The 16,775-nt window shown below is 34.6% G+C and overlaps 2 protein-coding genes across 4 annotated transcripts in view; one reads left to right on the top strand and one right to left on the bottom strand.

The window, feature by feature from the left end:
- The window catches only part of Pxn (Peroxidasin), a 96,080-nt gene extending 92,330 nt beyond the window's left edge, over positions 1 to 3,750 (top strand). The window contains exon 12 of the mRNA XM_074174193.1: positions 2,987 to 3,750. Within this exon, the coding sequence (XP_074030294.1) occupies positions 2,987 to 3,549 (563 nt within the window). The 3' untranslated portion in view covers positions 3,550 to 3,750. The remainder of the gene's footprint in view (positions 1 to 2,986) is intronic.
- A 7,808-nt stretch (positions 3,751 to 11,558) lies between these two features.
- LOC141481858 (uncharacterized) overlaps positions 11,559 to 16,775 on the bottom strand; it is a 39,282-nt gene continuing 34,065 nt past the window's right edge. For all 3 annotated transcript variants that reach the window (XM_074174169.1, XM_074174182.1, XM_074174174.1), the window contains 2 exons: positions 16,256 to 16,692; positions 11,559 to 12,245 (listed from right to left, as the gene is read on the bottom strand). In XM_074174169.1, the coding sequence (XP_074030270.1) occupies positions 11,803 to 12,245; positions 16,256 to 16,692 (880 nt within the window). In that variant the 3' untranslated portion in view covers positions 11,559 to 11,802. The remainder of the gene's footprint in view (positions 12,246 to 16,255; positions 16,693 to 16,775) is intronic.

Below are 16,775 nucleotides of genomic sequence, written 5' to 3'. Positions count from 1 at the left end.
AAATATTTTCCTCCAATACAACGGTACGTACAGTCCTAGGAGCGCCCTCACCACCTCGTTTTGGCAAAACTGTACCTACAATAATATCGAAATAAAACAACGTGCTCAAATTAATTATCAATTATTACATACCTGTCTCCCTCAAGCTGCGATCGACACGCTCGAATGTTTCTCTTGACGGTACCGTTCGATTGGGAAAATGCTCGGAATACAGACGACGAGCTTCTGCAGCATTACAAAATGCTCCTCCATAAAATACATGCATATCTGCATATTCATTGAATGTAAACTGTTCGGCCATATCAAAAAAATTCAAAATATCCTATAGAATATTGACAATACAATGATAGTCATATAACAACGCACCACTCAACAAAACAAAATCGCATTCCAGTTTCTCATTTTTTATCAAAACTTTCTAAAAGGTTTTTTTGTCAACATCTGTGAAAGAAATGGAACATAATTATTCCCTGGATATTTTTCACCTGATCATGTGCAGCCGTTTTTGTAGTTCATTCGTTTGCTTTTTATTAGTATAGTAAATATTTTTTCCGATGTGCGTTTTTTCAGCTAAATTTAGATTCGTGTTAAAGAATTTCTCCCATAAAATTATAATTATCAGTGAAACTCCTCAACAGTTTAGCTGTGAAGAAGAATTTGAAACATTCGAATGTTGAGTTTCATGAGATTCAGATAACTGATCAACACGAAACGTGATTATTCCACACGTATTATGTACATACAAAATATGGAATGAATTCGATATTTCATAGTAGAGTAGCTTGTTAGTTTAAAAACAACACGAATCTACAGAACTTGATATTTCTTTTGAAAAAATATCTGCTATCACAATTGTGACTTAAACTTCCATATAGGTACTGTACTTTTTGTTTACGACTTCATTTTAGCATACTTTGTATTATTCCTGTTATAAATGTTGTTGAATTAACGTTATCATTATTATTTCTGCTTTGATAATTATTCATTTCAAATAATGGTGGACGAGCGGGTTTGATGTCGTCGAGTAGAACTACATTTTTATCAAGACTCGTTGCTCCGATCGACTTTCCACACGAGTACTTTTATTCATAAAATTGTCCAAGTAACCTCATTTTGTTGAAAAATATTGAAAAATATCTGTCATTTCAAAGTTTTGGGGTGTGGACCATCGGGGGTAGTCCGTTCCTGACTTTGTAGCAAAACAACTGACTCCTGCATGAAAGCTCATCGACGGAATTCATTTGTTTAGTCAATTACCAAAATTTGGATGATTTTGAATATTCACTTGAAAAGTTATCAAAGAAAAACATTTTTCATTTTGTAACTTCGAGGGCCCGTAACTTGGTTACGAAGACTTTTAGGAAAAAAGTTATATGAAGTACTGGTGATATTTTGACCCCATCTATACATTACCGAGAGGAAAAGAGAAAGTCCAGGGACACCCTGTATATATATATATATATATATATATATATATATATATATATATATATATATATATATATATATATATATATATATAAAGTGGATTATCTTAGCGACTGGAGAAATGTATAGGAAAATGGATTGACGGTGTCTCTCAGTAAAAAACCTAAACTCTGCTTCGCTTTATCAAGCTTTCGCTTCTAATGGGAAGCTTCTTCAGGATCATAATTTATTAGGTTTTTTTTTCTTTGAATACCATTACAAAATTATACTTACAGTAAAAATAAGTATGAAACAATGAATTAAAACATATAAGTTGATAAAAAGAACTGAAACGTGTAAATTTTTTGTTTAACAAATGTCATACCTTCACATGAATGTAACTTTTCAATGAAGCATGATGATTTAATAGGATTTTCATTATTGTTATATTTTTGATGTGATTCCAGTAAGTTACTATATATGTTGTCGAGATTATCAATGTCAGTATTTTATTCATACAATCAGAAGACATTGATTTCGACCATTCTAGGAAAAAAGTTTGTGGAAATTTTTTTTCTGTGCGTAAAAGTTTGATATTTGAGTAATTTGGTTTATGTCCTGTTTCTACAAAGTGTTGTGCCAATACACATGCATTCTTATTGAGTTTTATATCATTTTTATGGGATGTTATCAATTATCTAGAATTCGAGATTTGAAGATACATTTCCAAGATTAGGTATAGGTATATCAATTTTTCTTATAAATCTACACCTAATCTTGAAAATTTTCCTACAAATATCGGTTTAGTTTCGGTTTCGGCGGCAAACCTGCCGAAACTACGACCGAAACCGAAACTGCATTCGGGAGTTCACGCGCTGTAATCGGTCATGTTCGGCGCGTTGAATTTCATACAAGCGACGAAGACATTTTGCCGCGTCCACGTGCCTAATCATGTCGTGACTTACTTTGTGATTTACTTTGTTCATTACATAAATATTAAGTACCCATTGTGATATTAGGTAACAACTTAAATAAGTAATTTTATGTTTAATATTCTAAAGAAGGATCTATACCTACTCAAATAAACAGCAACACAACTTGATAAATCATAAGCCCTGAAAAAGCTTCCTATCAGAAGCGAAAGTTAGTTTTTGCATTTATGACATAACATGTTGACGTCGCCGGCGTGCATTTTAGTTATTTCATAGTAGAAGACGAGTTGGTAGATGTCAAATATTACATTACGAATAGAGAGCGTCAGATGGAAAGTTCTTTTTTTTAGTTTTCAAGAACCGCTATGGGAGAACTTCTAGGGGATACAAATGAGTTTTCAGAGCAATGTTCAATGTTTCTCTTGTCTTGTCTCTCTGTCAATAATAGGTATAGAATCAAAATGTACAACACATCCCCTAAAATCGATATACAGGTTTGCCAGGATTCATGAAAACTCTTAAACTCGAAATTCCACCAAACCTACCCTATCAGCAATGTTTCTTTTCCATGTCTGAGGCTGATAGTATACTTAATTTACAAAAAACTTTGACCTAACTGAACCACTGAATATGTATTTTTGTTACAGGCATTTTGGAAGATCAAGTTGATGGCGGAAAGGTAGGACCTCTTTTCCAATGCCTGCTCATCGAACAGTTCAAAAGGTTGCGAGACGGAGATCGCTTCTACTACGAGAATCCATCAGTGTTCAAACCGGAGCAGCTGGCGCAAATAAAACAATATTCTCTGTCCAGAGTTCTCTGCGACAACGGCGACAACATTACTAGAATCACATCGGACGTTTTCAGACTTCCTGAATTACAAGGCGGTTACGTGGATTGCGAAGTGATACCACACGTTGACCTCAGGCCTTGGTACGAATGTTTCACCGACTGCCGGTATCCAGGGGAGCGAGAACCAACCTGTCTGTCGAATTCGAGGTTCAGGAGACATATCAATAAAGAAGGAACTGCCTTTTCAAACTCGAAGAATGCACTACCCGAAATCGATACTTTGAAAATTCGCGTCACAGGCTTGGAAAGAGATTTCAGACAATTAAACAACAATCTGAAAAAGTATAGGAGGATTATGAGACAAATGAATAAAAAATATAGTCAAACAGATTTAAATAACTTATTGTCATTACAGTGAATTGTACATTTCAGTCCGGGAGGTAGCTTGCATTTGAATGAGTCATTTCATACATATTGATAATCATACCAATGATAGTTTCCCCTCAATTTTTTTAAACTCTAAACGTCAGCTACTTTTGCATCGGTGGAGGTGAAAGGAACAACTGGTGAAAGTTTTGCAATATCTTCATGGAACAAAAAATAAATTTCAAAGCAAAAATTCGGTTTTTATATCTTTTTTACTCAACGGTGTTGAATATATGTTTACTTTCTGATGCATTTGATTGGTTCAAGTTTTAATCGTCAGCTCTCGTTGAAAGCTATCCATTGTGTATATAAAACATTAATGTAATACAGTGTGACCCATTTTTAATGGAAACACCCCCCTAAAATTTGAAGTTGTAAATCGATTTTAATATATTTTTTTAAATGTCAAGTACTAAAAGGTCTACCTTGGGACAAAATTTGAAATGTTTATTAAAGTTTCAGGGCATACTACGATATTTTTTCTTAGTCGAAAATCGGGATTTTTTATTAGCGATTTTTTTATTGAAAAAATCACTACGTCACTGGATTCAGAGTGCCTCTAATAGGTGTGACCAAAATTTCATGAAAAAATATTCATTAATAAAAAAGTTATGACAACTCAAAAATTCGAAAACTCACACAGCTAACAGTCACAATATATAATTTTTTTATGATTTCAACAATAAAGTGCCACCAGATGAAAAAAAAAAACAAATAGAGTAAATATTTTTGATGAAAATAACGGAAATACATTCACACAATTCAACTAACAATGAAGCAAAAAATTTTAATAAACGTAACTAATAACTAATTATTGAAATTATTGTTTCGATTCAGTGCAACAATTAATTCTAACTCATATTCTAGTAGCTTCTACTAATCCACCACGTATTTCGTGTCGTAGCGCTTACGAATGTTTCTGATTACGTTCCTTAGTTCTTGAGGGCTAATATCTGCACATACCTGTCGAATTCTTGCACAAAGTTCATTTCTATCTCTTGAGCGGTTTTTGTAAACCTTTTGTGTGAGAAGTCCCCCGAGAAAAAAGTCCAAAACTGTGAGGTCTGGAGATCTAGGTGGCCACTCTATAAACGGACTACCACGGCCTATCCATCGGTTTGGAAAATGTTCGTTAAGCCATTGCCTCACAGCTCTGGCATAATGAACTGAACACACATCTAACTGGACAATTAAATTTGATCATTCATTGATTGGCAGCTCGTGAATAGCATCCCAAAACTCTGTGTTTAAGAAATCTAGAAACCTCTGCGCATTAATGTTTTCCCTTAAAAAAGAAAGGGCCAATAATTCGTTCGTTTAATATCCCACACCGGACGTTGATTTTTGGGAATACTGGCTTTTACAGTTTATTACCCAGTTAGGATTATCCGCTGTCCAATAGCGACAATTCTGTGATGACACTACTCCATTTGTAGTGAAAGTGGCTTCGTCGGTATATAAAATATTTTTTAGGAAATTTCTATTGTTTAAATATTCCCCTTAAGCCCATAAACAATATTCCAGGCGTCTTGCTTCGTCGCCTTCTTGAAGTGTGTGTAAAAATTTTGGCTTGAAAGGTTTAATATTCTTCGCCTTGAGACATCTCCGAGTAGTTTCTCGTGGAATATTCAAATCTGAAGTGGCATTCCTTATACTGGCATTAGGATTATTTCCAAAATGATCTAAAATGATTTAATCATTCCTGTTTCGTCTTTGTACAGGATTACTTTTTAACATCATTTTTGATACTGCACCAGTTTCATTGAATATTTTATTTATTTTATGGTACCGTACCGCAGCTAATACGAGGACGATCTGGATGTCTCTCATTAAATACTCTACCTCTAGCACCTCTAACGTCATCTCCCGAAAGGCGTACAATTTCAATTTTCTCTCTTACGCTCAATCTTGCAGCCATGACACAAAATAATTCGAAGAACTGTAAGGTGAATATTCTTGACAATAGTACACTTAAATCTTTCACAACTGTCAAACTGAAATATTATTTCCATGGCAACTAAGATTTAAATTGAAATATTAGGTAGTTTTAGTTAATTTGCATGAAAACTTGAATGTAATTCCGTTATTTTCATTAAAAATATTTATGCTATTTGTTTTTTTTTCATATGGCGGCACTTTATTGTTGAAATCATAAAAAAAATATTCTCATGGCTATATCTGTTGATATAGGGTGTTTTTGTGACTGTTAGCTGTGTGAGTTTTCGAATTTTTGAGTTGTCATAACTTTGTTAATAATGAATATTTTTTCATGAAATTTTGGTCACACCTGTTTAGAGTCACTCTGAATACAGTGGCATAGTGATTTTTTCAATAAAAAAATTGCTAATAAAAAATTCCGATTTTCGACTAAGAAAAAATATCGTAGTATGTCCTGAAACTTCAATAAACATTTCAAATTTTGTCCCAAGGTAGACCTTTTAGTACTTGACATTTCAAAAAAAAATTATTAAAATCGGTTCACAACTTCAAATTTTAGGGGGGTGTTTCCATTAAAAATGGGTCACACTGTATATAGGTCGGTCGGTGGCCAGGCGGTTCGACGTGGGTGCTTTATTCACTCACTCGAATTAACTGCCGCGTTGGTCGATGGTTGAAGCCCTAGTCTGAGCGATCGATTTTCACTTGCTATAATCCAACCCGTGTTAGGAATCACACGTTAAAAGGTAACACCTCGTTAATCCTTAGCTCACACAAGTTTCGATTTCTGAGGGTTGTCGTTCGTAGGGGTGCGACAGCTGGTTAACGGAAGAACAGATTTTTTTAGAGATAGTATTGAAATAAAAAAATATAATGTCGGCATATATACGTAAAAAAACCAAATCCAAATAAAGAGATCATATGTGGTTGGTAAGAGCATCTCAAGAGCAATCGAATGTTATCAATCAAATACCATGTAAGCAGTGCCGGGAACGTAAAAGTATGAATGCGGCGAAGCGGATATAGAAAAGATCACTCGTTACATACACTTATTCACGTGTAACACACGGCCGTGTCTATGACACAGTCACACGCCCACAATAATATGGAAAATCGACAGGTAAGAGTGTTAGTCAGTGTCATAAACATGCTGTGAAAACAGCAGAGCTTTGCAGTCACTTTGGCAAATGAACAGTGACGATCTTCAAACCCTCAAAACATTCAGCTGGCGGAAATTTTTGTTTGTGTTGTTGATAAGTTTGTTAATATCTAATATTTCAATTGGTATTTTATTTATGTAATGTAAATAATGTCACTTTTTGATGTGAGTAACCATCTCTTAAAAAACTTTACTTATGTGCATTAATATAATACTGATTGAAGCTGAAATATGGGTATTTTTGGGAAAGTCAGGTTTTGTATAAACGTGGCGAAGTAGAAAGCCAAAACTTTTCTTTCGCAAAAACTAATCTCCTAAAAATATATTCTTAAACCGATCTTAACGTTGATTGACGAAAAATTGAGCGACAGCGGAAAAGCGCAAAAGTCCTGGCTGAGATATTTGAACATGAACAACTCTAAGATTGTAGACAATTTCGTTGGTCAATTGAAATCCACAATGAAGTGCACACACTGTGGACACTCTCCACAAAAAACTCTCCAATTGAGTTTGTCACAATGCTTGGATTCCTTCACAAGAGAGGAAATTCTGAATGGAGGTGAAAAACCAACGTGTTCAGATGCAAGGAAAGAAGAAAATGCACAATATCCCTATCAATCCATTATTTTCCCTGTATTTGAGTAATTGATTTAAATATTCTCTCCACCGGAAAGATTCAGAGGCAAATTGAATGTTGCTATTGACTTTTATTTGGAAGGATTAGATATGAGCAATTATGCAGCAATGTGGCTCCTTGTCGTTATAATCTATATGCACTTTCGAATCACTGTGGGACTACTTACAACGGGCATTACGCAGCATATTGCAGACACTCACACAGGGGCACGTGGTACGAATATAACGATTCACATGTGTTCCCAATTTTATCAATGATCACATTTCGAGGTCTGTTATTTTTTGCTTTTGCGCAACCAAAACGATCCGTTTTCGGATCGTTTCATCACGTGTGATAAAAAATGGATCCTCTACAATAACAGGAGACGTTTAGAACAGTGGTTGGACACCGGCACTTTCTAAAAGTCAAAACCCACCTGAAGACCATGATCAGCGGCTGCTGTGATTTACTATCACTTTCTTCAACCGGTTCAAACCATCACAGCAGAGTCCTATTTTGAGAAAATTGAAATGTACCGAAAATTGCATCAGTAGCAGTCGGCATTGGTTAAAAGAAAGATATTGGATATTGATTTTGCTCCACGACAATACCCGTCCGCACGTTTCATACGCCATCGTGCGAAAATTAAACGAATTGAGCGTCGAAGTTCTGCCTCATCCACCATACTCATCAGACCTCTCGCCAACCGACTACCATCTTTTCAAGAACTTACATAACTTTCTCACCGGTAGAACCTTCGCAAATCAAGTCCAGGCAAAATCATTGACTTCATCGAATCCCAAATAAGCATTTTTTGCTGACAGAATTGATCGACTCATGTTAAATTGAAAAAGTGTACTGATTCAAATGACATTTATTTCGATGGAATCAAATAAGTATTCACTGAGTAATTACGGTTCGAATTATACTCATGAAAATGGACAACACTTTCGGAAAAACCAACAAAAATTCAATATACCAGAAATTGACAATTTCAGAATGTTAGTATGATTTTTCGAAACCTATCAATCCATAAGTTTGCCCGTATTTTAGTAATTCATTTAAACGGAGTCTCTCCAATGGAAATATTCAGAGGCGAATTGAATGTTATCATTGACTTTTCTTTAGAAGGATTAGATATGCAGCAGACAATGTGGCTTCTTGTCGTTATAATCTATATGCACTTTCGAATCACAGTGGGACTACTTACAACAGGCATATTGCAGACACCCATATAGTGGCACGTGGCATGAATACAACGATTCACACGTGTCCCCAATTTCAACAAAATCGCTTGTGAGTGAGGAGGCATATGTCCTCATTTATGAATGAAAGGGAACGAAGCAGCACCTTTGAGGTGTTTTTTTTTCATAAACTAAATTCTGTTAATTGATTTGTATTTCATGATTCTTCTGCTTTGATTATTTTTTCAATAAATATTTTCCTTTGATTTTAATGGGTATTTTTATTGTTAAAAAAAGTAAAATTGTCGTTAGCTGAATGCTCGTTATTGTAAAGATTGTTGGAACTGAATTCGCAGCATATAAATGATGCTGATTGACGCTCTTACCCCTGGTAAAAATTCGACCAACGATTTTTGTATTATTCTATAACTATAAAATTTCTGCTGCATGAATTTAATAGAGTTACTCAAAATAAATTATATGATTCATACAAGTGACCGACATATAATCCCATCTCCCATCTCTTCCTGACTTTTTATTTCAACTGCAATGTCTTGAAAAACCATCTCATTAATTTTAGCACGGTATAAAAATAATTGAAAAATTAATTTTTGTAACATTCACCTGCTGTCACCCTTCAGTCCACAGCTGTTGGTGCGAAATATTTATTTTTCTAATCTCTGAATCATTCGGTATGAAATTCTTAAAAAAAAAATGCATTGCTATCTCAGATATTATTTGCCCTATGGACGATATGACCATATAAGTTTTTGTCCCATTCTGGACTCAGCTTCAGTGTTCCTCGCAATGCAGGTATTCAAATCGAGTATTTGCATGAAATTTTGTTTGGAATAGGTTGAAACCGGAATTATTTGTTTACTTTTTTTAATATTTGTAATATAGCTTTTTTTAATGGAAATGTTACTAGACACTTGTTAAAGAAACTGACAGCCTTTAATAAACAATATGAGATCATTTTTGTTTTCAATTGTTATAAAAAATATATTGAATGGGCTCATTTAATAATTTTTTTATTTCATTATTTGAAAGTTTATGTTTCAGATAGTACATCTGCAAAAAATCTGAATTTTCATTCTTTATCTTCCCCTTCAAATTAATAGTTGAATGTGGCGTTCACCGAAACGGGACGTGGTCAAGCTTGACGTCACATCAGTCGACTCGGGGACAAGGGAGTGCTGGCGGATAAGCGAAATACGTGTGCTACAGCCGTAGAAAGCAAGTTGTGTGTTGTTTACTGCAGTGTGTCAACTGCATGAATATGAATAATGATAAAAAAGGATGTTACAAGTATTGCATCGTTCCTAAATGCAAGAATTCTTTGGTAACTGCACCAGACAAAATTTTTATTTCACTGCCAAGTAACTTAAAATGACGAAAGTTATGGCAGCGCGCTATGCCAATGATTAATAAAAAAAATTATAGTTTACTCTGAGCACTACTTTGAATTTTAGGTTGAAAAAGACTTAGAAAACTACGTGTATATCAAAACTATGAAAGTGGGAAAAATTATTTGAAGGTGATTGACAATATTTCATGATGAATTTCACTAGTTCGGACTTCCATTGTCTACTATATAAAATGATTTGAAATCCCTGAAACAACTAAAAAAGAAGAAATAAAAATGAATAGCTGAAAATAACAATTATATTAAGCAAAATAAACCTGAAATGAAATAATAGTGAAATAAAATACAGTCCAGTCATCACCCGAAGGAATCAGTCCAGTCATCACCCGAAGACGATTGTGGATACTAACAATCGAAATGTCGTGAACTAACGTGACTTGGAATCACTCAAATTTTTATTTTCTTTTTTCATTTCTTTATTTTTGTTGAATTGTTCTATTTTACTTGTATTTTATTTCACTATTATTTCATTTCAGGTTTATTTTGCTTAATATAATTGTTATTTTCAGCTATTAATTTTTATTAGTCCGAACTAGTGAAATTCATCGGGAAAAATTATATTGAAACCAGGCGTGATTCCGCATATATTCGTTTGTTCAAAAAAAAGAAAAACAAATTTTGTTGAATACTTGTAAGAAGATATCACTGAAAATCAAAAGCATGTCTAATGAAGCAGGTACACAGGAAAATACCTTTGATGTCGGAATTTAAGTTATTAAACAGGTTTTTCGAAGATCAAAAGCTACATAGACCGTAAATATTATATTCCACCGAAAAATAAATCGTCTTGAAGAAGTAGAAAATACAGAAAGTATTCGAAAAAAAATACTTCTAAGTTCCCCCCAAGGACAGCGATGGTTCGAGTACATCAGACATGACTTCTGTTGATACATCATCAGATTCTACTTTGTCTGAAATATTTGTTCTGAACTAGAATTCTAAAACAATATTGAGCGAAGATCTATTTACGTCATAGAGAAAAATCCGAAATTATATCTTGGAATCCCAAGAGACTCTTTATTTATTATGGAACTTTTGTCTCAAAAATGCCAGTTACCCAGAATTGATATATACATTACTTTGAAGAAAATTAAATTGAATCGACGATAGCAGCGATTCATAATCTCTAACTACAGGCCTGGTTGCCACCGTTCGAAGCTCGTTGCCTGGTGTGACGTCAAGATGTACCGCGGGCGATCTCACATTTTCAATTGCTTTTGCTCAGTTGTTAATTGACATATAAACCGGAAAATTTTGTGGGATACTTGGGAGATGATTTACATTTATAATATATAATTTTCAATAAAAAACTAAATTTGCTAAAATGAGCCCATTAGCGAGCGAGATTTTGTCTGAAAACTGTTTTGCATTTCAATGCAATTATAGGATACCGATTATTTAATTAACTTTATGAACGAGGTTTTACTTGAAACTAAATCCCAAAGCACTCGAAACTCTTTACCCACTGTACAATACCAGATAACTTTTTTTGACAACATATTACGTAATTACATATTGACTAAAACACAAATTCTTGTAGCAACTCATGAAAATAAAGAAAATCAAATCATTTTGCATGGCCTGTGTCTGGGTCGTCGGGCACTATATAGATCAAAATTATTTAATCAGGTGCACATGACCCGGAACTGGACCATGCACAATATAAAAAAAACATGTATTGGATTTTTTGTGTGAAATCTTTATATACATAAGGAATTTGTCACAAAAAATTATGAACAAGCACATCGCTATTCATGAGAGTACACTCAAAATATGCGCAAACTGTTGAGAAGTGGTTTTCGGTATATCCATGAGATTCAGGAATTAAACTGACGGTAGATCTTCTGTCCATCTTTTCCTCAAATCCTTCATCATATTTACTCACTCAATATATGACAAGTTTCAATTTGCCAAATATGTTTTCAGAGTGTCTCCCCTGAGGATTTCCATCGTAGTACTTCACTTTTCACAATTTCTTCCAAGCTTGACTTTGAAAACTGCTTATATAATTCCCTAAGACGTTCACTCTGGTTCTCATCATCTTCTTCATCCTCACTATCGGTGAAAATAACATATTCGCATTCATTTTCTTCAATTTCGTCAAATTCGATGTTTTCATTCAAGCAGTCCTTAAAGCATTCCGATTTTGCCTCTTTCAATTCTTCGTACTCTTCCTTGTGAATAATCTTTTCCATAGGTATGTCGCAATAAACACAGAAAATGTTATTTTGTTCCTTCTTCACTTCTTTGTGACCTAAAGCTTTGCAATGAGGGCACTTGTACATAGGAATTATAGATATCGGCATCATCGTTATCGAGCAACGGCTGTCCACATGAGGAGGTAAACACGAAGGGCCTAAAATCTGTACTGAGGAGTTAAGAAAAGTCAAAGATATATATGAAAATATATGAAAACAGATTGTCAAAGTTGTCTGCACTACCATATCAAGAACAAATATTTATAATTTGCCGCCCAACATGGGGCACATGATGGGCAAATGTTGGGATATATATGAAAAAAATTGTACTTTACGTAATCAAGAATAAAGTTGTATTAAATATTTAAAGACGTATAAAAACGTAATATATTTCAGTATCTGGATTGTTTAGATCAGTGGTTCTCAAGCTTTTTTAATGACGGAACCCTTTTGGGAAGCAAAATACTTGATGGAACCCTACAATAAAACAATTGTTTTTATAATTGTATTCTTTATTAATCAGCATAATAAAAGTACACTGTAACAGTTACTAATTATTATTTACTTTACCACTTGCCAAGGACAATAATAGAAAACATTAAAAAAGAAAAAATATAACTAGTGGGAGGTATGAAACTGTTTTTTATTTTTCATCAATTGGTTGATATCAGGTTTGATGGAAGAAAGCTGGAGTCTCATATCAGCTTCGGCGTCCAGTCTATTGCGATATTTTGTTTTCGTGGCTGCGTAGGTAAAGAATCCTGTTTCGCACAAATATGTAGTTGGGAACGAGAGAAGAATATCCAGAGCCATTTGGCCAAGCATTGCATATTCATCTTGGATTTTGCACCAAAAATCATTGAGAGGCGTCGTTTTGAACAGTGACTCCATACTTGTGTCTGATGACATTTCTAAAAGAGATTCATATATCTCGTTTGACATGTTTTCAGAATTTTCCAAGTTGGGTAAAAAAGGATTATAAATCCACGAATTCACTTTAATTTTTGTATTGTGTTCTTCGGGAAAATACTTTTCAAAAGATGCGCGCATCGAACTGAGATATAGGACCAATTCTTCAAACACATCATCTTCAAACATTTCTGAGTCGTTTTCGCTAACAAACTCACTGAGTAACGTAAAGCTTTCTATTTCTTTCTTACCAATGCAAATGATCTAAAAATCTAATTTTCTTTTAAAAGCAGTTATTTTATTATAGGCCTGAAACACTGTTGTCTGTTTACCTTGCAACGATAAATTCAATTCGTTAAGTTTTTAAAAGATATCCGCTATAAAAGACAATCGGAACAACCAAGTTTTATCATACAAACGGTCCTTCAAATTAAAAGAAGTATCTGCTGAAAAAAAAATTTGTAACTCGGCTCTAAGTTGAAATAGCCTTGTTAAAGTTTTACCCCGAGACAGCCATCGCACTTCTGTATGGAGCAGCAGTGTTTTATGTTTGCTGCCATAATTTTCACACAATAATGAGAACAATCGGGATTGTAGTGGTCGTGATTTGATAAAATTAATTATTTTTACCGCTTCATCCATAACTAATTTTAGATTTGACGGCATTTGCTTCATCGCAAGTGCTTGTCTATGCAGAATACAATGACTGGAACTACAATTAGGCGCTTTATTTTTCATTCGTGACACTGCTTCTGCTGTTTTACCTGTCATCGCCTTGGCCCCATCTGTACAAATGTCAATGCAATTGTTCCAACTGAGATTATTTTCTTCAAAAAATATATTTATTTTACTGAAATTTTTTTCCCCGGTAGTGTTTGTAAGCAGCGGTGAACACATAAGCATGTCTTCTTCAAAAGGACTTTTATATGGATATCTCACAATAACCAGCAGGATAGCCAAACCAGCGACATCAGTCGACTCGTCCATTTGCAAGGCGAATCGTGTATTTTGTAGACGTGTAACTAGTTCTTGTTTGACGTAGCTTGCCAGATCATGGATTCGTCGTGAAACAGTATCGTTTGATAGCGGAACAGTAAAAAGATGCTTTGCAGATTTTTCATCGAGCATACATTTTGTTATGTCTAATACACATGGTTTTATTAAATTTTCAGCGATAGTGTGCGCTTCACCTGCTTGTGCAATGCGATAGCTAACTAAATATGATGCCTCCGTGGCCTTTTCGTTGATAGTTTGTGTTACATGCATCATATTTTTTTGAATTTCTAATAACTGATCTTTTTTGCGAACAAAACATTCTTTTTTTTTTGTCTTTAGACTCGGGGTGTACAGTTTCTAAATGTCGGCGCAATTTGGCAGGTGCCGTGGAACTATTGGGAAGCAGTTTACTACAGAGCATGCAGAGAGGTGAGCCGTTGGAATCAACAAATCCGAAATTGATATATAAGATTCATCATACTTCCTTCTTTTCGTCTTTGAAACCGTCGAGCTTGACGTCGTGGCATCATCTTCTGGATCGGTGATTGCTATATGCTCCGCGCGCACTGCTTTTGAACATTCAGCGTCATTAGAAGATGTTGTTGCAACACGTTTAACACCTTTAAGCCAACGTTCCATTTTTCTTTACACGTCAGGATAGTGGGGTTTAAATAATGCACAATCGTTACTGCGTATACCTAAGAGACTAAATTTAGTACCTAGGTACAGTGAAGAAATGTATAAAACTGAGACAACAGAATACAGCAGGCAGTAAAACAATGAACACTATTTTCTCGCTAGCGAGCTTGTAAGTAGGTAGTAACTTATCGCTCCGAACGCTAATTGTCAACTGACGACGCCCGACGCGCGATCGCCGCTTTTATAATTAGTCCTAGACTCGATCTCAAATATTCTCGAAAATACTCGAGTCGGCACCTTTGATAAACAAAAAGCAAAAATAAAAACAGAAATTTAAAAATTGCGTTGTAAACAATATCGACTTTATCCTTTGAAGTTAGAGTTGAAAGTCGCTTGTTGACAACTACAGCGTCTATGACGTTCGAAAAGTAGCGTCAGCAAAACATAATATAAAAATATTTTTTATTTAATTGTAACAATAAAAATTGTGTACGTTCATATTTGGGTAAAACTATGACACATTATAAGTTTTGTTGTCACGTGGGGGAGGGTACGCGCATTCCACAGACCGGCAAACTTAGAGCGAACGGGTTGTACAAGTATAAAATTGTTGATACCAAACTTATGAGATATTGTACCAGCTATTGTAACACATGTTTATACAAATACAAATAAATAAATAACGTTCATAGCGTTTTGTCCCCGCGCGGCCTCGGAGTCCGCGCAGCGACCAGAGAGAGGTGTTTTGATTTTTTTTTTAAATTATTGCGGAACCCCGACAGAGGTATCATGGAACCCTAGGGTTCCGCGGAACACACTTAGAGTATAGCTGGTTTAGATAATTTCCTAAAGTTTAAGTGACTCGACACATTTGATTCCACCAAGAGCGGTACATATCAGAAATATGCGATGGCTGCTCATCGTTTAGAGGTTCAACTCAGTACACCTCGAACTTCACTGTTCAAGAAATCGTTTCATTTGGAGAACGTTTATGTGGAATAAACTTCCTGAGAACGTTTATCCAAATGGATTTATTCTCCAGCAATTCAAATCCAATGTGACATACTTTCGCACAGGCACCGCTCTTAGAGCGCCTTAAGGATTTTCTCATGGTGCTTGTCTTATGAAAAAACCGACCGTTAGATGAAACACAGCCTAAACAATCGATTTTTACTACCTATCGTTCAAATCATGTTAATAATAATACGTTAAAAGGCAAGACCTCGTTAATCTTTGTCTTGCACAAGTCTCAACATTTGAGGGAAAAAACAATTTTCCTCAAAGAGATTCTGAAAGTTTTATACTTTTGATAGCTTTTGGACTTCAGTATTTTCATTCACCTGAAGAAAGATACTCAATAATCAAAGATTAAATTTGACAAGAAAATCGAGAGTCCCAAGAGAATTCCTTTTCTTGATCATTTTATATCATTAGCAGCCAGATCTCCCCAAAGATTCAAATGAATGAAGTATCAAAATAGTTTCTTTTATCTATCTGGTTAATTAAAAAACTGTGAATGATGTAGAATTTACAAAACTTGAAAAAAATTTGTTGGTGACAACCGCTGAACAATTCCGAAATGAAGACTTCGAATATTTCCAATATGTTCGAAATTTGTTTATAAAAAGGATATTTTCTCCACACCAGATGCAGTCCATAGGTTCTGGATATTTGAGTTCATTTGCTAATTCCATAACGCTCATTATATCTTCGATAAAAGTATTTCCCACATTAGACTTCGGCAGAATATCTTTCACAACCATTTCTTTCAAGAAAATATTCTGAATGAATATACTCCTCATCTGAAATTCTGAAAGTTTCTGTCCCGAACTGAGCAACTTCAGTAAACGTCTCATTCTGTTGACAACAAGTTTAATTTCAACCAAATAATGCAACAGTACATACGGTTTCAAATCGTAGCTCTTGACTATTCGGACTTTTTTGAAAACCATTTCAGATAACTTTGCAATGACTCTAAGGGTTTTGAGTTTGGGTAACGATAGCGTATCATAATTTAAGTCAGAAGGAAGTCCGAGAAATGGAAAGTACTTCTCCTTCAAGCAGTTCAACCTAAAACAAGAAGAATATAGTTTTATGGTGATAATAATCTTTATCAATTCCAAGAAACAAAAATGTTTATAACAAAGATAATA

This window comes from Leptinotarsa decemlineata, unplaced genomic scaffold (assembly GCF_025532065.1).
Source record: "Leptinotarsa decemlineata unplaced genomic scaffold, Ldec_3_MD MMD2_P_RNA_scaffold_12, whole genome shotgun sequence".
Lineage (NCBI taxonomy): Eukaryota > Metazoa > Arthropoda > Insecta > Coleoptera > Chrysomelidae > Leptinotarsa > Leptinotarsa decemlineata.
The sequence above is the reverse complement of the archived record's forward strand: the minus strand, read 5'-3'. Positions and strand labels throughout refer to the sequence as shown.